This window comes from Oryctolagus cuniculus, chromosome 18 (assembly GCF_051225735.1).
Source record: "Oryctolagus cuniculus isolate XC-2025 breed Fujian yellow rabbit chromosome 18, ASM5122573v1, whole genome shotgun sequence".
NCBI lineage: Eukaryota > Metazoa > Chordata > Mammalia > Lagomorpha > Leporidae > Oryctolagus > Oryctolagus cuniculus.
The window spans coordinates 50,871,173-50,889,617 of NC_142884.1; the positions used below are offsets into that span (position 1 = coordinate 50,871,173).

The window sequence follows — 18,445 nt, forward strand, 5'->3', positions numbered from 1 at the left end:
GGCCCTGGGAGCGCTGTGTCTGCAGCGGGAGAGGCGTCTCCAGCCTGTACCTGAGTCTGGTGTTCAGGGAATGAGCAGTGCCCAGCTCGGAGGGAGGAGGAGTGCATCCAATGGGGTGACCGTGGCCTTGGCCTGGTCCTTCCCGCCTGGACGACAGCGCCGATCAGACCGTGTCCCTTCTGTGCCTCCAGCCTGGTCTGTCGCTCTGAGATGGAAGCCCAGACTCAGTGCAGGGCCTGCCACGCCCTCCCCGCCTGCTCCCTCGGTCCTGCTAGCCTGTTAGGAGAAGCCCAGGTCTTCCTGGCACAGTGGACGTCTGGGACACCTGCGTCCCCTGTCATGTGTTGCTGATCTCCCAGGGACCCTCGTATATCTCCCAGACAAAGACAGGCCAAAGCGGAGAACAGGCAGACTGCCACACCCGCCAGAGGCTGCTTTTTCACGCATTGCCCTGCATGTCCACATTGTCGGCCCCCCGCCTCTTGCTTTTGCCTTCCATCTTTCTGCCCACGGCCGGATGGCCCTCTAGTGGGGTATCATAGCGGGTGTCTGTCGCCTCTCTAACCCTCACTTCTATCCCCCAGACTGCCAGGAACTGCTGCCACCACCGCCACCGCCAACCCCCATGGCCTACATCCAGGGAGGGGGTGCCCCAGCTGCGGGGGCAGCCCCCATGGGCTCCCAGTATTGTGTGTGCAAGGTGGAGCTGTCGGTGAGCGGCCAGAACCTGCTGGACCGGGACGTCACCTCCAAGTCTGACCCCTTCTGTGTCCTCTTTACAGAGAGCAACGGCAGGTGGACCGAGGTGAGTCTGCAGTACGCGTGTGCTGGGCAGCTCGTGGTGGGGTCGCTGGGGCCGGGGTCCCACTGGATACAAGGACCTCTGGGTCAGGCCTTTGAAAGTAACTGGATTGGGGACCGGCTTTGTGGCATTATCAGGTTAAAATGCCACCTGCAGCGCTGGCATCCCCTTTGGGCACCTGTTCAAGTCTCAGCTGCTCCAATTCCGATCCAGCTCCCTGGTAACGTGCCTGGGAAAGCAGCAGAGGATGGCCCAAGTACTTGGCTTTGGCCCATCCTAGCCCTGGCTATGGTAGCCATTTGGGGAATGAACCAGTGAATGGAAGACTGCTCTCTGTCTCTCCTTCTCTCTGTAACTTTACCTTTCAAATAAATAGATAAATCTTTAAAAATATGTATATAAGAGCAGTGTTAAGTTCTAGACAAACACCCTACCATTTAAAACAAAATAATTGGAATGGGAGCTTGTAGCATAGGATTGCTGCTTAGAAATCATCACTCTTAAAATTAAAATTTATTTTAAATATATTTAGTTATGTTTGTGTTATTATAACCCATAGATTTATAACTGTTTTGTTTTATTTCATAATTTTTACATTGTTCTGAGAGCTGAAACTTAATAATTTTACAAAATGATCACTTCTGCTTTTAAATAACCTTCTCATATTATTTCTAATTTTAAAAAATGTGGTTTTCTATTTAAGAGATAGAAAGAGAAAGAAAAAGACAGAGAAAGCTGTGATCCACCGGTTCACTTCTTAAATGCCCGTAGTGGCGGGGGCTGGGCCAATTGCGAGACCAGGAGCCAGGAACTCAATCCAGGTCTCCCCCATGGATGGCGGGCACCCAAGTACTTGAGCCGTCACCCACTGCCTTGCAGGCTGTGTATTGGCCGGAAGCTGGAATGGGCATACTTGTGGGACTTGAACCCAGGCATTCTGATACGGGGTGCATACTCCCCAAGTGATACCTTAACCACTGGGCCAACGCCCATGCCCCCTGATTTCTAAATGAATGTAGTGGGGAGCCAACGGGGTGAGGAGCTCAGGTCTGGATGGTGGAGCTGGCCAAGGCCCTGCTGGGTGGCCTGGGGCAAGTGACTCTCTCTTTCTGAACCTGCCTCCGCCTGGGGATCTCCTTCCCCCGCCTACCTCAGAGGGGCCCTGCGCTGGGTGTATTGGTGCCCCCGCCAGGACTTCTGAGCTGGAAGATGCCGGCCTAAGGGCTGGGGCGAGTGCGGCTTGAGGCGCCTTTGAAAGCTTTCTGTTTCCTGTTCCTAGAGGAAACTCTATTCTTTGTAGTAAATTGGGAAAATCCAGAGAAAGAAGAGTCGAGAAGAAAACCACAGTGGCTGCAAGCCCACCCCCCCACCCCAACACACACACACCAGGGAAAACTCTGTTAGCAGAGCGGCCGCGGCCCCCAGCTGGTCTGCACGCGTGTGTGTGTGCCCAGATCTGTTTCTCAGTACCTGACTGGGCCGCACTGAGCATCCAACCGAAAGTACTGCGGCTTGCAAAGTTTCCATGGACGCTGGCGCCTGCTTGTGATGCCAAGGAAATGGGGCTGGGATTGTTGACCCGTTACAGAGAGGAAGTCGGGGCCCAGTGAGGAGGGACTTCTGTCGCCAAGCGCTGGTGGGACAGCTGGAGGCAGGCAGGCTGACTCCTGGGGGAGCGTGGCTGAGGTGCTGGTCCCCTCTGCCAGGCCTCTGGAGCCCCCGCCTGCTCCTCAAGGAGGGGCACCCCGCACTCGAGGCACCCCGCACACCCTCCCGGCCGGCCGCCCGGCTCCCACCCAGGCTGGCCACCCTGGCTAAAAATAGCCCAGGGCCACGACCTCTTCCACTCCTGCTGCTCAAGCCCTGGAAGCGAAGTGGGTGGGAGGGAAAAATCAACACAGCCTGGGCCCGGAAATAGAGTCACCCAGACTCCAGCCTCAGCCTGGAGGGGCAGGGGGCGGGGCCCCTGTCGCGGGGGTTGGGGGGAGTGGTGAGTGGGGGGGCGCTGTCCTCACCCAGGCGCTGGGGGTGGGGGGCGGGGGTTGGGCTGCACAATCCAGGAATCTATAGAAGACACAAATACCTGGGCCCTGGGGGTGGGGGCACTCATGACCCCTCCTCCTCTCCTTCCTGTTTCCTCTTTCAGCTGCTGTCTGAAACGTGGTTGAGAAAAAAAAGGTTTTCCCAAAATAAAAAGTATGAAAACCAGATAGGTCTCTGCCCTTTTCAGAAGTAGAAATGAGGCCTGGATGGAGGAAATGGAATTTTTTTAAAATTTATTTGAAATACAGTGTGACAGAGAGAAATCTTCCATCCACTGGTTTACTCCCCAAATGCCCACAACAGCTAGGGCTGAGCCAGACTGAGGCCAGGACTGAGCCAGGCCAAAGCCAGGAGCCAGGAACTCCATCCGGGTCTCCCACATGTGTAGCAGGGACCCAAGTACTTGGGCCATCTTCCACTGCTTTCCCAGGTGTGTTAGCAGGGAGCTGGACTGGAAGGGGCGCTCTGACGTGGGATGCCGGCATCACAAGCAGGTTTAACCCCCTGTGCTACAGTGCTGACCTGGGATAGGGGTTCCCGCTCTGTCACTTAGCCAGGCAGGGCCAGGCCCCAGCTCTTACCCTGGCGCTAGGTGTGGAGCCAGGACTGTGGAGTCAGATCTGAGTTTGAATCTCAGCTCAGCCCACCTAGCTGTTCAGTCTCGGGTGAGTGCCTCACCCTCTCTGTGCATCGGTGTCCTCATCTGTGAGCTACAGGGGGCAATGGCTTTAGCCGCACGGATAGGATCTGTGTGTGCCAGGCACTGAGTCTGTGTTCAATGAGTTGGAATGACTCCCGGCAGCCCCAGGGGTGGCACCAGACACCCTGGCTGCGTCCCATCCCCCTGCCCTCTGCCAGTATGACAGGACAGAAACGGCCATCAACAACCTCAGCCCCGCCTTCTCCAAGAAGTTCGTCCTTGACTACCACTTCGAGGAGGTGCAGAAGCTCAAGTTCGCCCTGTTCGACCAGGACAAGTCCAGCATGCAGCTTGATGAGCATGACTTCCTGGGCCAGTTCTCCTGCAGCCTGGGCACGGTGAGCCGGGCCCCTCGTGGCGGGCAGGAGGCGGGCAGTTCCCCCAGGTGGCACCCAGACGCCAAGGACAGAGCGGCCCCCGGGTATGGCCCTCTCCACCTGCCTTCCCTGGCCCCATTTGCTGGGGGCCAGCAGGCACTAGAGAGGGGAAGGGGGAAGTAGGTTGGTGGGCTGCGTGCCAGGCTAATGAACGCCCATCTGTGGGAGCAGCCAACCACAGGGCTCCCTGATCGCTGCCACACAGGAATGGGGCCCTGCATGGCCAGAGCTCGGTCTTGCTCTCCTGGGCCAGGAGCGTCCTGCGCTGGGGGCCAGCTGTGTGACCCTCAGCAACTTCCTTTCTCTCGGGGCCACACTGCCCCTTCCAGCTCAGTCCCAGATGAGCTTCTGGAGGCTGGGAGGGGCGGGGCTAGGAGTTCCTGGCCCAAATCGCCATCATTCCTACAGCTGTGTCCTTGGCAAGCCCCCACCTCGGCAGAGGCCTCAGTTTCTCCAGATTTTGCCTGGGGACAGTGATGACTGCCCTGCGCAGCCTACACTGGGAAGTGCCACAGGAGGTCCCGGTGGAGGCTGCGACGCCCCGAGCCGTCCCCGAGGCCCCGAGCCATCCCCGAGACAGGGCGAGAAAAGCCAAGGCCAGGCCGCGGGTACAAGGTGGAAGAGGTGGGGAGAGGGCTTGAGGAAGACGAGGCCAGGAACGGGCAAGGGGAGAGGGAACCAGCGCAGGTAGCAGCACCAGCCTGGGCCCCACAGAGGAGGGGGCAGGGCTGGCCAGGTGAGGGCCATGGCCAGGGGTGGGAGATTTGGGGACAGGAGCAAGAATAAAGCATCCCACAAATGATGGCCGCCCTCCTCACCCCACTCCTGCTCTCTTATGTCTTGCTGGTGCCCCGCTGCTAACCCCTGGGAAGTCAGAGGCAGTGGACCGGGTGACTTGTCCATGGGACACAGAGCAGGGGGGAAGGGCAGAGGCAGCCTGGGGACAGGACCTGGTGGCCTGGCAGGCGGTGGGACCGCAGAGGGCAGAGGCTGCAGGGAGGGTGCCTCTTAGGTGTGTTCTGCTTTTCCTCTCTGTGCGGCTTTGACTGTTGAACCTGTCCTGATACACTCCGCACTCTGGGCCGCTGTCGCCAGGGTGGGAGCCGACAAGGCTGTTCCACTCAAGCTGGGACCCTGGGCAATCAGTGTCTTGTCCTCCCCGGGCCCCAGGCCTCCTTTCCAGGTGGAGGCTTAGCCGGCCCTGGCGGGAGGCAGTGCTCCTAGTGGTGCCTATTGGATACTTCTCCCCCTCTCAGCAAGCATCTCTCTCTCCCCCCCCCACCCCGCCGCCCCCCACCTCCCACAGATTGTCTCCAGCAAGAAGATCACTCGGCCTCTGCTGCTGCTGAATGACAAGCCTGCGGGGAAGGGCCTGATCACGGTAGCAGCCCCACCCCACCCAACCTCCCCGCCTGCCGCCCTCCCCTCCCCCATCAATGGGCTGTTTCCCTGGCAGATAATCACCAGCTTTGTTGGGAGTAAAAAGGCCCAACTTACAACTTAGCAACAGGTCTCTTAGCAACGGCTCCCAGCGCCACTGATGATGCGCTGGGGGCCGCCCAGCCGCGGGTGGGGTGGGGGGTGACTCTCCCGAGGCCACAGCCTTGGCTCCCAGGGTAGCAGAGAGGCCCTGCTCCTGCCTGAGACCTCCAGGGCGGCCCCAGCACCCCTCTCCGCACCGGTCCCCCACCTGCCTTCTCTTGAGGATCTTTCAGAAGCACCTTGCCCTCTGCAGGGCTCAGCGACTCTTGTCCGGCCCTGGGCTCTGGTCCTCAAGGCTCCCAGAAGGCAAGGCGAGCCCATTTCACAGATGAGGGAGCACCAGGGCTCCCAGAGATTCTGTGCTGCATTGCTGGCCCCAAGCTTGTGCAGTGCCCAGGGCGGGCACCTGCCAGGCTGGCCGGGCAGCACTGTCCTCTGTGGGTTCCTGGGGCCCTCACTCTCCCGCTCTGGACCGTGCACGGCTCCCCACTGCCTGTGGAACCTTCCAGAGCTGTGAAGGGCCCATCAGGCCCTACTTTGCCTTCCCACCTCACTTGTTTTCCTCCCCTTCATGGAAATGCCTGGGTTCAAGGCCAGCTAAGTCCGTAGCATTCTGCAAACATCCCAGACCCTAACCTGCCCTTTTCCTGCCACCACCTCCCTCAGTCTAAGCTGTCACAAGCCAGCTTCCCTCTGCCTGGACACGACCTGGCACCCTACCTGCCCAGTGCATTAATGGACAGCCTTAATGGACACTTCATAGTGCAGTGGGCACTATGACTGGTCATGGAGGGAGGGCCGCGGAGAGGAAGCCCCAGCCGAGTGTGGACACAACCTGCTCGCCTTGCTGTGGGCTCCTGGGCTGCCTCCGCTCCATGGGGAAGGGGAGAGCGCTCTCAGCAGCATCGAAGTTACCCAGCTGGTCCAGCCCTGGCTGTGCTGGGCTCAGAGGGCCCTGGCTGATGGGCCTGCATGGAGGACAGGTGACCAGTGCGGTGTGGTGAGACAGCATGGGGAGCATGGGTGGCCCCGAGCCTCAGTGTGGTTGCCACTGTTGCTGACCCCTCACTGTTTAGTGTTGGCCGTGCTCCTGGGTCTGCAGACCCTTCCCCTCTCTGGGGCATGTGCAGTCACCTCCTGAAGCCTCAAGTCCAGAAGACAGGAGCCAAGGTGTAGGGGAGACACAGACTTGTCTCTGGTCACCGGGCACTGAACTCCGGGCCCTGGGGAACTGACTGCTGGGGCGCCCTGCGCCCACTTGGCCTGGCAGGAGGTTCAGGGGTCTCAGAGTCAAGTCCACTCCCCTCACAGTCCTCTCGCCTTACAGATTGCCGCCCAGGAGCTGTCGGATAACCGGGTCATCACGCTGAGCCTGGCGGGCAGGAAGTTGGACAAGAAGGTGGGCACCGGAGGGGGATTTCCCTCGGGAGCTCTATCCTCTTCCCCGGCCCCACAAGGATGTGGCCTGGCCCTGGGCTCGACTGGCCAATCCACACTAGGACCCTTTGCCACTGCGGGAGTGAGAGTCCCACCCTTGAAAGGTATTCAAGGGGCGTGGGCATTGGGCGGCAGCAGACGGGACACCGCTCAGGACCCCCGCGTCCCCATCGGAGTGCCAGGGTTCCAATCCCAGCTCTGCTTCCAATTCCAGCCTCCTGCTATTGTGCACGCCGGGGGACAGCCAATGATGGCTCAAGTACCTGGGACTCTGGCACCCACATGGATGGAGTTCAGGGATCCTGGCTTTGGCCTGGCCCAGCCCCAGCTGTTGTAGGCATCTGGAGCGTGAGCCAGCAGATTGGAGATTCCTGTCCCTGCTTCTCTGCCTTTCAAATAATTAATTTTTACATAGATTTATTTATTTATTTGAGAGGCTGAGTTACAGACACAGAGAGGGAGTGACAGAGAGAGAGAGGGCTCTTGCGTCTGCTGGTTCACTCCCCAATTGGCTGCAATGGCTAGAGCTGCACTGATCCGAAGCCAGGAGCCAGGACCTTCCTCCAGGTCTCCCCCACGGGTGCAGGGACCCAAGGACTTGGGCCATCTACTGCTTCCCAGGCCACAGCAGAGAGCTGGATGGGAAGTGGAGCAGCCGGGACGGGCGCCCATATGGATGCCGGCACCGCAGGTGGTGGCTTCACCTGCTATACCGCAGTGCTGACCCCCCAATAATTTTTTTAAAAAAATTTCTTTTAAGAAGGTGTTCAGAATACAGCTGGGAAGTCTGCTTGCTTAGTGTAGGCCGCAGGGCCTTTACAGTCCCTCCAGGGCCCCATCAGATGTGCCCGCAGTGGCCCGGCTCCTCGGCTGGCCCTGTCCACTCGCCTGCCTCCCTGGGCTTCAGCCCCAGAAGCCTCCTTGTTATCTCTGGGCTCCTCCAGCACCCTCCTGCTTGGGAACTTTGTACTTGCTGTGCCGTCTGCCCAAGCTGCTCGTTTCCCGGGAGGTTCTCATGGCGTCCCCTCACCTCCGACAACCTTGATTTCTGTGTTACCTCCTCCATGAAGCCCTCCCTAAAATGCAGGGTCCTTGCCTTTCCAAGCCTGTCCCGCTGTGCTTGTCTCCTTAACGCTTATTCTCACCCAGCATCTGCTACTGACTGGCCTTGTTGGCCTGGTCCCCTGTTGAGCGTGCCCTCCTTGGAGGGGCACCTTTCTAACATCAGTGAGTGGATTTTCAAGGCATAATCGCCTTTCCCAATACATGGGATCCTTTCCGGTTTTCAGATTCCCACGAAAACAGATCCCAGTCCCATCCTGCTGGGAGTCTTCCTGGCCCTGGGGACAGTCGCTCTCCTGAATCCTGCCTAAGCTGGTGCAGTCCCGACTTCCGCAGGCTCTACGCTCCGGGGACTCAGAGCCCAAGTTCAGGAAACTCTGCGGCGGGGGCGGGGGGTCCCCTGGTGGAGATCAGCTTGGTCCCAAGGGGCTGAGCCTTGCAGAGGCTGTGGGGAGAGCACCAGGCTGGCTCCGCCCATGTCTCCTACCCTGACAGGGGGTTGGGGGAGGCAGCCGGGCCCCGCCCCATCCCCCTGAATCTGTGACGGCCCCCTCCTCACTGTCCTCCGGCTTCTCCCAGGACCTCTTTGGGAAGTCAGACCCCTTCCTGGAGTTCTACAAGCCCGGGGACGACGGCAAGTGGATGCTGGTGCACAGGACTGAGGTGGGTGCCTCGGGCCTGGGGGTCTCCGCCCCCCACCCCCACCTGCAGTGGCTCAGGATCTGGGCTGTGCAGGACCTGTGGTGGCACCTGGGAAACCACAGGGACACTGTCTGCTAACTCAGGAAGTGTGGCTGTGCCTCTGTCTTGTCACCCCCTCCCCCCGGGTGTCCGACCACAGAGCTGCGGCTGTGGGCCCAGCTCAGCCCGGCCCTTGCCGCCCTGCAGGTGATCAAGTACACTCTGGACCCCGTGTGGAAGCCCTTCACCGTGCCGCTGGTGTCGCTGTGTGAGGGGGACATGGAGAAGCCCATCCAGGTGAGGCACTCAGCCCCTCCCCCCCACCCTGCCAGCCCAGCCGGGCTCCCTGAGGGTGCCTTGGCCAAACTCTTTCTTATCAAGATGGAGGGAACACCATGGGGCAGGGCGGTAGGGGAGGCAGGAGCCCTGGGTCCCTCCACCCTGCCCCCCGAGTCTGTTTGGCCCACCTGCACCGGAGATCTGCAGAGCTACTGGCCAGGAAGACCTTGGAGGCGACGGCTGTCACCCGGGGAGGACCATGGGTACTGGTCTCTTTCCACAGTCCTCAGTCGTCAGGGTCTGGGAGACAGCGAGAGCAGGGCAGGGGTCCCCGGACAGGGAACCAGGAAACGGGTCTGCTCTGGGGCTCCTGCTGTGAGACTCTGACCAAATCCCTTTCAGGGCCTCGGTTTACCCATCAGTAGCATGGGCACCCTACTTCCTGCCTTCCTCCTAGGAGTGTCATGGCTGCTAAGTTAGAGAGCATGTAAAGTGGGGTTCCTGTGCCCCCTCAAGGAAAAGCAAAACTGGGGCTGACAGTGTGGCCCAGTGGGCTAAGCCACTGCTCGTGATGCCGGCATCCCATATCAGAGTGCCGGTCCGAGTCCTGGCTGCTCCACTTCCCAACCAACTCTTTGCTGATGGGCCTGGGAAGGCAACAGATACTGGCCCAGGTGTGTGGGCCCGTGCCCCCATGTGGGGGATCTGGATGGAGTTCCAGGCTCCTGGCTCTGGCCCAGCCCCATCATGGTGGCCTTCTAGGGAGTGAACCAGTGGGTGAAAGATTCTGTGTGTGTGTGTGTGTGTGTGTGTGTGTGTCCCTCTCTCTCTGTCACTCTGCCTTTCAAATAAATCAAATCAGTCTTTTTAAAAAAGAAAGTCCAGAATGGACCCAAGGCCACAGCCCACCAGGCAGCGGGTCCCAACCTGGGGCGGGAGGTGCCGAGTGTCAGGTGCACGAAGTATTACGGCTCCTGCACTGGGGGGTGCAGCCTCCATTTCTGGAGCAGGTGCCCTCTCCCCTTGCCCCAGCACACAGAAGGCTTTCTGCAGGAGGCAGCCCAGGAGCCACTGAGGCCGGCCTGCGCGGGGAGGCACCACCCAAACAGGAAACGTGGGCTTTGCCCAGGGCGCTGGGAGGGCTGGGGGCACTCGGTGAGGGGCGGCTGTGGGCTGACTGCCCTGGCCCCGCTCCAGGTCACGTGCTACGACTATGACAACGATGGGGGCCACGACTTCATCGGCGAGTTCCAGACCTCGGTGTCACAGATGTGCGAGGCTCGAGACGGCGTCCCGGTGAGGTGACCCCAGCAGGGCGGGGAAGGGGCCCGGGGCTCGGAATCCCACATCTTCCGCCTCTGTGACCTTGGGCGTGACACACAGTCTCTCTGAGACTCAGTTTCCCTAATCTGTCAGTTGGGGCAAAGGCTGGGGTGGGCATTGAGCATTGAGCTGCAGTCGTAGTGTGGACATGCGGTGAGCAGTCAGGAGCTGTCTGGCTCCTGGGCCCTCAGCCGGATGTGACGGGGAGGCTTTGTCTGCGCCTCCCACCATTTCTGGGTGTGGACATCCAGAGAGACTCCCTGGAGGAGACATCAAGGCTGGGGGTAGGGGCCGGATTCTAGGGCCTGGGCGAGGCTGAGCTTCTCCTCCGCCCGTGTTGCCCAGGTGGAGTTCGAGTGCATCAACCCCAAGAAGCAGAGGAAGAAAAAGAACTATAAGAACTCAGGCATCATCATCCTGCGCTCATGCAAGGTGGGGCCGGCGGGCTGACCGGGAGCTGGGAGCCAGGGTCGAGGCCACCGCAGAAAGGACAGGCAGGGCAGCGGCTCAGCAGCCAGCGAGGGCCGGGTTTCCATCCTGGCTCTGCCGTGTGCTGGCTCTGAGACCCGAGGGACCCCTCGCAGGGCCTCAGTCTCCCTCTCTGTAGAATGGGTGTTAATGAGGTAGGGCACCTAGGGAGTGCCCCATACATGTTCCATGAGATGACCTGCACAGGCCTCTCCTGTTGGGAGCTGCCACTGCCTGCTCTGTGACTCATTCAGTGCATGGTGGACACCCAAGGGGCAGAGGACATTAGGTGGGGTCACCTTGTCCTCTGAGTGAAGACCCCCATGGTGAGCTGGAGCCACTTCGGCCCAAAATGGCAATGAAGCTCACCGAGCAGTGGTCAAGTGGATCAGGGGCCAGCGTGTCTACTGGCCAAATACCTGCCGGCTCAGGCAGGTCATGAAGGAGGGCAGCCCGGGCCCCGGGGCGCGACTCTCAAGAGTGTGTATAGCACTGCTGGCTGGTCCAGGCCAGGGTTTCTGTGAACCTGCTGTGAGGTCGCAATGCAAAAGCCTTCAGGGGTGTCTGGCCCGGCAGTTAGTAGTCTGGCTGGGCTGCGTGCATCTCATATTAGAGTACTAGGGTTCAAGTTCCAGCTCCTGACTCCAGCTTCCTGCAGGTGCAGACCCGGGGAGGCAGCAGGCGAGAGCTCAAAGCTCTGGGTCCCTGCCACGTGCCTGGGAGACCTGGGCTGAGCTCCAGACTCCTGGCTTTGCCCTGGCTGAGTCCTGGTCCCAGACATTTGGGGAGGGAACCAGTGAGCAATCAGATGCTTGCTCTCCCTGCTCTTTTTCTCTCTGCTTCTCAAAGAAACAAAAAATTTTCAAGCAGGTGCAACGTCAGGTCTTTTTTTTTATTTTTCAAAAATTTATCTTACTTATTTGAAAGGCAAAGTTAGAAACAGATGGGGAGAGACAGAGAGAGATCTTCCATCTGCTAGTTCACTCTCCCAAATGGCCACAATAGCTGAGGCTGGGCCAGGCCAACGCCAGGAGCCAGGAGTTTCATCTGGGTCTCCCGTGTGGGGTCTCCTCCACTGCTTTCCCAGGTGCATTTGCAGGAAAAGCTGCATAAGAAGTGGAGCAGCCAAGACTTGAACTGGCACCCGTAAGGGATGGCTGTGTCACAGATGGTGGCTTAACCCACTACGCCACAGCGCCGGCCCCAAGTCCTTGCTTCCGCAACTTCCACATTTCACATCTTTCTTTCACAGTTTTTGGCACCTGCCTTATTAGCTTGAACTTCAGTAGATTTATTTTGGGAGGAATTCTTCTAAACTCCCCTCAAATGGCGAGGCCAAGATTCTTTGTCGGAAAGAGACGGAGAGCATCCGAGCAAACAGAGCTTGGTTGAACCGCGTGATTAGGTCAAAGCAGTGGCCTCGGCCGCACAGCCTGTTCCCTCTTTGTTAAAATGGGAGGTCAGCGAGGGCTGGGAGGAGGTAAGACCTAATAGCAACCAACTGAGACTTTCTCTGCTGTGTAATTGGTGGGTGTAATTGAGCCTGAACTCTGGGAGTCATGACGTGTGTGTGTGTGTGTGTGTGTGTGTTCCTCACCCATTGTTCTGAGAGATCGGGATTTTGTCGTAATCGGATCAGGCCCCTGCACTGTTCTTGGCCTCCTGGGCCCTATGGAGGCTTCAGGATTGGAGAAGCTCCTCCCCTCTGGGTGTTCATGGCCTGTGTGGCTGAATCCCGGAGACCCACTGCCTGCCCGCTGCCTTCCAGATACACCGGGACTACTCCTTCCTGGACTACATCCTGGGTGGCTGCCAGCTCATGTTCACCGTAAGCCTCTCCCCTCTGCCCCCCACCCCTGCAAAGGCCTCATTTCCGGGCTTAGGCCGTCACTGCAACAGGAGAGACTTGGGGTGAACTTCAGGAAGGACTTCCCTGGGTGGCCCCAGAGAAGAAGGCACGGGTGGTTTAGCCCTGTGGGTGGGCCTGAGTCAGGCCCCTGGCTCCACAGCCCCCACAGAGAAGGCCAGATTCCTCCCCACTAGACAAGGCCTTCAGCCAGGCCCCCACCTGCCTCAGCTGCTGCCATCTTCCCCCCGGCCCACATGGCGCCCCCCACGCTGCTCCTGCCCACTTGCCCGTGTGCCCATCTCTGCTCCGTCTTAGGGCTGTGCATGCGCTGTTCCCTCTGCCACCGCCTCTGGGAACCCCTCCCCTGGTGCTTCCTCGTTCCTGGGTGCCCCTCCCAGCACCTGCCCCTCTCTGAAGGGTCTTGGGCATTCCTGGCTTGTCCCAGGTGCCCCACCGTGGGGACCGTGAGTGCCACGGCTGGGTAGTTTGTACCTTTTGCTTCTGCTCCAGCCTCAGCCTCTGGCACGGCACCTGCTACATAGCAGGGACTTGGTTATTAGCACACATTGCCTCGCCACGCCCCTCACTGCCGGGGCTGGAGGTCCTCGCTAGAGGATTGGCCTTGACAACCTCTAACTCCACTGCTCACTGCCATCCCCTTCCTGGAAGAGAGACCAGACCCCCCTGTTCTCCCACGTGGGTTCCTTCATTCAGCAGATGTACCCTGAGCACCTCCTTGAGCCAGACTCCAAACCGTGCCGTCCTTGACCTCTGAGAGCTGGCCCCCCAGTGGTGTTATGGGGCTTTGGGTGGGCAACCCCTCCTCTCCCACCCTGAGGGGGCCATCTCTCCCCCAGCTTCCTGCTCCTCGTCATTCCCTGCTGGACTCACCTCTCTGTGCTTCCCCTCCAGGGTCTGGGCTGGGGTCCCCTCAGGGCTGAGCAGGTGCAACCCCGACTTCTGCTCTCCCATCAGCCCCAGCTCCCTGTTGAGCACTGCCCTGCATGGCCCAGGCTCCTGGCTGGCCTGTGCCTCCCCTGCAGTGAGCAGCCAGCTATCTGTAGGGACAGGCACTGTCCTGGCAGGTAGCCCAGGGCCCCTGGGTGCTCTGAGGGACAATGGGGAGATGACTTGGGTGAGGTTGAGCTACCTAGGAAGGCTTTACTGGGGCAGTGGCAACTGAGCTGGGCCTGGAAGATAGAGAATTAGATAGAGAGGAATGGCCTAGCTCTTCATACAGAAGGGATTTTGTGAGTGAAGCCTGGAAATGGGAGGGAGTGTGGGTAGCAACAGTGAGAACAAGGAATCTGGGACTTTCAGCTATTTTTGCGGCACATCTGGGCAGTGGATTTTATGCTTGGGCAATGGGGAGCCACAGATGGCACTAGAGGAGAGGAGTGGCACAGTCAGACAGTTTCTGGCTCTCAGACCATCTTCAGACCAGTGGGTTTCCTGTGTCCCATCGGCCCCTCCTGGTCCCTGGGGCAGGATAGGGAGCTAGGGTCTCTGGCACACTGAGGGCCTCTTACCCATCTTGCAGGTTGGAATAGACTTCACAGCCTCCAACGGGAACCCCCTCGACCCTTCCTCTTTGCACTACATCAACCCCATGGGCACTAACGAATATCTGTCGGCCATCTGGGCTGTCGGGCAGATCATTCAGGACTATGACAGGTAAGCTGGGATCAGCCAGGGCTCCATCCTCACTGGGAAACTCAGCTTTTCAAAGCAAAAGGGACCCAGAGATCATCAGATCTAGGAATGACCAACACATGGCACACATGCTATTATTGCACCTTCCTATGCCTGTGGCAGACATTGCTAATAAATTACAGAATTTTTAACATCTGAATCCAGATTCAAATGGGATCCTTCTCAGGTAGTCAGTAAGAAAATGTGGATGGAAGACAACTAAGTCTGCAGGGGTGAACGTGGGTGGGGAGAGGCCCCGTACAAGTGTCTCACAGTGTTCTCTCTTTTCTCTCTGGTTAGCGATAAGATGTTCCCAGCTCTAGGATTCGGGGCCCAGTTACCCCCAGACTGGAAGGTGAGTGGAGTCACTCAGGGCTGAGATGGGGCTGTTGGCAGTGACTCTGGGATCTGGGGCTGAAGGGTCCTGGGCCAGGGCCTGGACCACACCCATTTCCAGATACCAGGGGCAGCACAGTTATGGTCTCTGCTCCCTGGAACGCATGCCGAGTGGGGAAGACAGACAGGGTTGCTAGCTTAAGAAAAAAAAATACAAGACACCAGTTACACTTGAGCTTCACAGTTTTCCAGTATGTTCTGAATGTTGTGTAGGGCAAACTTACACCAGAAATGATCTGTGGTTTACCTGAAGTTTGTGTTTAACTGGGCGTCCAGTTGTCTGTCTGCAACCCTCAAGACGGACAGTTGCCATCCGTACTGAAGTAGGGGCAGCCCGGGCCTGAAGGCAGGCCCAGGGGAGGGGACCCAGCCCAGCCTGGAGCCATCAGGGAAGGCTTCCTGGAGGAGGCCAGGTCTAAGCCAAGAGGGGAAGGGTAAGTAGGAGTTGATGGGGCAAGAGGGTTGTTGGGGCAGAGAGCAGCCGGTGTGCAGCCGGGGAGGCAGGCGGGCCAGAGGAGCTGGAGGAAACTCAGAAGGTGGGGTGCCTGGAGCCTCCCAGGGAGGTGGGCAGTGGGGGCAGCGTGGGTGTCAGGGTCAGATAGACACCCCAGCTCTAGCTACTGAGCAGGACTGGTGGGAGAGAGTGGGCAGGATGGCAAGGTGGCGAGAAGGGACCCTCGGGGGACAGGACTGGCTGGGTGACCAAATGGATGTGGCCAAGGAGGCCACCCCTATTTCTAGCTGGGCATGCAGGTGGGGAATGAGCTGGGGAATGGGAGGGGGCAGGTGGCTGGGTGGGGGAGATGGTGAGGTGGGAGGTCAGGAGAGAGTGGGCCAAGGGTCAGCTTCCAGAGCTCAGGGGAGGGAGACAGAGGTATGGCCGCCAGGGCGAGAGTGAATGGAGCTGCCTGAGTTGGGGGGACCCAGGCAGGGTGAGTGAGGAACTGGCTCTGAGAGCCGGAGGCAGAGACTGGGTCCGAGGGACCTGCGTGGGGAGGAAATAGGGGAGGGGCGGCACGGAAGCCCCTGGAAAGCAAACTGATGAGAAGTGGCTTTTATTGGGCCCTTGGAAGGTTCTAGACACAGCTCTGCCTTTGTGCCCAACTTCACTGAATCCCCACCCGAAGCCCATGAGGTAGGCCCTGTTAGGACCCCGTGTGGCGGAGGAGGCTGAGGAATCTCGCCGCGGCGGGCGGGCAGGCGGGCTCCGTGGGGCCGGGTGCTGCCTGGGCCGGGGGAGCTCACCTGGCTGACTCGGCGAGGGCCTTCCCGGTAGTGCAGGTAGCGTGGGGAGGGGAGTGGAGACAGCAAGTGTGCAGGGCAGCCAGCTCTTTTTTGTTTATTTGTTTGTTTGTTTCATGTGCTATTTTAGAGACAGGAAACAGAGAGAGAGAGGGAAGGAGAGAGAGAAAACCCATCTACTGGTTCACTCCCCAAATGCCCAGACAGCCAAGTCTGGGCCAGGGCTGAAGCTGGGAGCGGGGAACTCAGCCTGGGTCTCCATCGTGGGTGGCAGGGACGCAATCCCCTGAGCCACCACTGCTCCTCTGGCAGGAAGCTGGGGTCAGGAGCTGGAGCCAGGAACAAACCCACGCCCTGTGGTGTGGGAGGCGGGCGCCTGAACCAGCAGCTGCACGCCCGCCCTGGGCTCCGCTCCTGCAGGGCAAGCGGGTCAGAGATGCGGGGGAGGAGCTGGGGGCTAGTTTGGGCCTATACTAATTTTCCAGACTCTCGCCTTTTACAGGCACCAACACGACAGGCCGTGTGATAATGTTGATTTACAAAGAGAAAATTACACAAACACACGAGGGTTTTATTTAGGGAGAGTGGGCCAGGGAAGGTCAAGGGGAATTATCATACCCTGCTCTGCTCGTCCTAAGTCCACAAGGAGCAGACAGCGAGCTCCCGTTCTACCTGGCTTTTTGTGAGTGTTTCCATGAGACCACCTCCACATCCCAGGTAAGAGGAAGTACTTCCTGGGGAGGGGTCACCTGATTGACAGGTGGGTGAACATGGCAATGCATAGTGAGGGAGATGTAGCTTCCAGCTCCTGAACTTAGAATTATCTAAGCTTTCCCACATCGCCTGAGGCGGGGGGTGGTAGGCGCCTAGCAGGGTATGAGGACAGGCCTGAGACAGGGCTCAGAGAGGAAGCAGCCCGCAAGACCCAAGGCTATGCAGCCAGGGCAGGACAGATTGTTCCACTTTACAGATGAAAAACATCAAGGCTCAGAGCCTCCAAGTGAGTGCCCAAGGTCAGGTTCACCACCAGGGGCCTGGCTTCCCACTGGACAGATGGACTCTAGTCCTCATTCTCAGAATCTGTTGCCTCCCCTGTGGGCAGCCTGTGGGGCGTGGCACCGAGGGCTCAGCCAGGGCCCCTGTTGTGTGCCCTGCTGTGCCACGCGCTGTTTCCAGAATGCCGTGTCCTCTCCAGGGAGGACAGTTGTCACCTAGAATGTCAGGGAGTGGGTCTGGCTCCGGGGCAGGAGGGGTGGGCATCCCGGCCCTGGATGCCGCCCAGTGGGCAGGGTGAGCTGGGGCAGCCAGGCCCAACACGAGCCCGTTGCTAGGACACCAGGCAAGAACTCGGTTGAATGAGATGTTTTCTCGAGCGACAGCCTCCTTGTGAATGTCCCAGGGCAACTCCGGACGGGGAGACTTGGCCAGGTGAGAGTGGGTGGTGGTGGTGCCAAGATTCACTAGAACTGGGCTAGGAGAAGGCCAAGCACGGCCCACCCCCTGCTGTGGGAGCCAGCCAGACCTGGCCCCTCCCCCTCTTTCTCATTCTAACTTGCCTGCCACAGGAACCTTCTTCCCACTCGTTCCCACCTCAGGACCTTCGCACATGGCCTGTAGCTCCCTTTCCCTGGCTGGCCTGGCAGCTTCTCGGCCTGGGGCTCCCGCTTGCTGTCTGGGAGGCCTCTCCTGAGTGCATTCACATGGGGGCCTCTCCGCCCTGCCTGGGCGCTGTCGGCCCGGACAGTGATCTGTTTGTGATGTCTGAGGGAAGGCGCTGGGCCCCAGGACCGGGCACACAGTGGCCGTGCAGTACTTGTTTGCTGACAGAGTGAAGCTGGGGCACGGTCCAGTGCCTTGGGCAAGCACAAGGGTTGGTTCTGGGTTGGACGGAGTTGGTTTTGACGAGCGAGCCAGGCTGGAGGGCGGGGGCCCCGGTGCCAGCCCTATCCGCCGCCCCTCCTCCAGTTCATCCCCGAATGGTTGTCAGCGGATCCGGTTTGGGCCGTTTTGGGCTGCTGGCATACAGCGGGCCCCCTTCTGAGCACACTTGCTTACTGTTGAGATGGGGAAAGCCATGGCAGCCCCTCGAGAGCGGCCCCTCCTGGCGTCCCCACACACGGTGACAGCAGTGCTCCTTGGCCCCCTGTCCTTAGGAGTTCTCTGCCCTACTCAGGGACTCTCGCGGGGAAGGGGCAGCAGCAGCCGGGCCCCCAGAAGAGGCTGGGGGATGTAGGCGGTTTGGTGTCCTCTGGTGAGGGTGATGGGAGGTGGGCCTCTGTGGTCCCACCCAGCAGCGGGGGTGGGGGGGTCAGAGGCCCAGTCAGGGGCTAGGGTGGGCGTTCAGAGCATTTAGGCTGGCACTGGGCAGAAGCCGGGGCCCAGGCTCGGGGGCAGGAGGCTTCCAGCCTCGCGTTTTCTCTGCATTTCAGGTCTCCCACGAGTTCGCCATCAACTTCAACCCCACCAACCCCTTCTGCTCAGGTGAGTGTCTGCCCTACACCTGCAGCAGATGTGGCCGTCTCCCGGGAGGAGCAAGGGCCCCGGGTACAGGCTTCTGCCCCCCTCTCCTACCCCTCCCCGGCACGGACGCTCAGAATGACAGGTGGGGAAGA

The 18,445-nt window shown here is 59.6% G+C and overlaps 1 protein-coding gene across 5 annotated transcripts in view; it reads left to right on the forward strand.

The window, feature by feature from the left end:
* Window positions 1-18,445, forward strand: part of CPNE2 (copine 2) — a 41,917-nt gene that overhangs the window by 12,054 nt on the left and 11,418 nt on the right. For 4 of the 5 annotated variants that reach the window (XM_051846795.3, XM_051846794.3, XM_070061954.2 and 1 more), the window contains 12 exons: window positions 585-805; window positions 3,704-3,883; window positions 5,229-5,303; window positions 6,732-6,803; window positions 8,483-8,566; window positions 8,792-8,881; window positions 10,061-10,159; window positions 10,532-10,618; window positions 12,423-12,482; window positions 14,044-14,177; window positions 14,496-14,550; window positions 18,263-18,314. In XM_051846795.3, the coding sequence (XP_051702755.1) occupies window positions 585-805; window positions 3,704-3,883; window positions 5,229-5,303; window positions 6,732-6,803; window positions 8,483-8,566; window positions 8,792-8,881; window positions 10,061-10,159; window positions 10,532-10,618; window positions 12,423-12,482; window positions 14,044-14,177; window positions 14,496-14,550; window positions 18,263-18,314 (1,209 nt within the window). Of the gene's footprint in view, window positions 1-73; window positions 196-584; window positions 806-3,703; window positions 3,884-5,228; window positions 5,304-6,731; window positions 6,804-8,482; window positions 8,567-8,791; window positions 8,882-10,060; window positions 10,160-10,531; window positions 10,619-12,422; window positions 12,483-14,043; window positions 14,178-14,495; window positions 14,551-18,262; window positions 18,315-18,445 lie in introns of those variants that run through there. The other variant, XM_089319759.1, reaches the window with a different exon arrangement.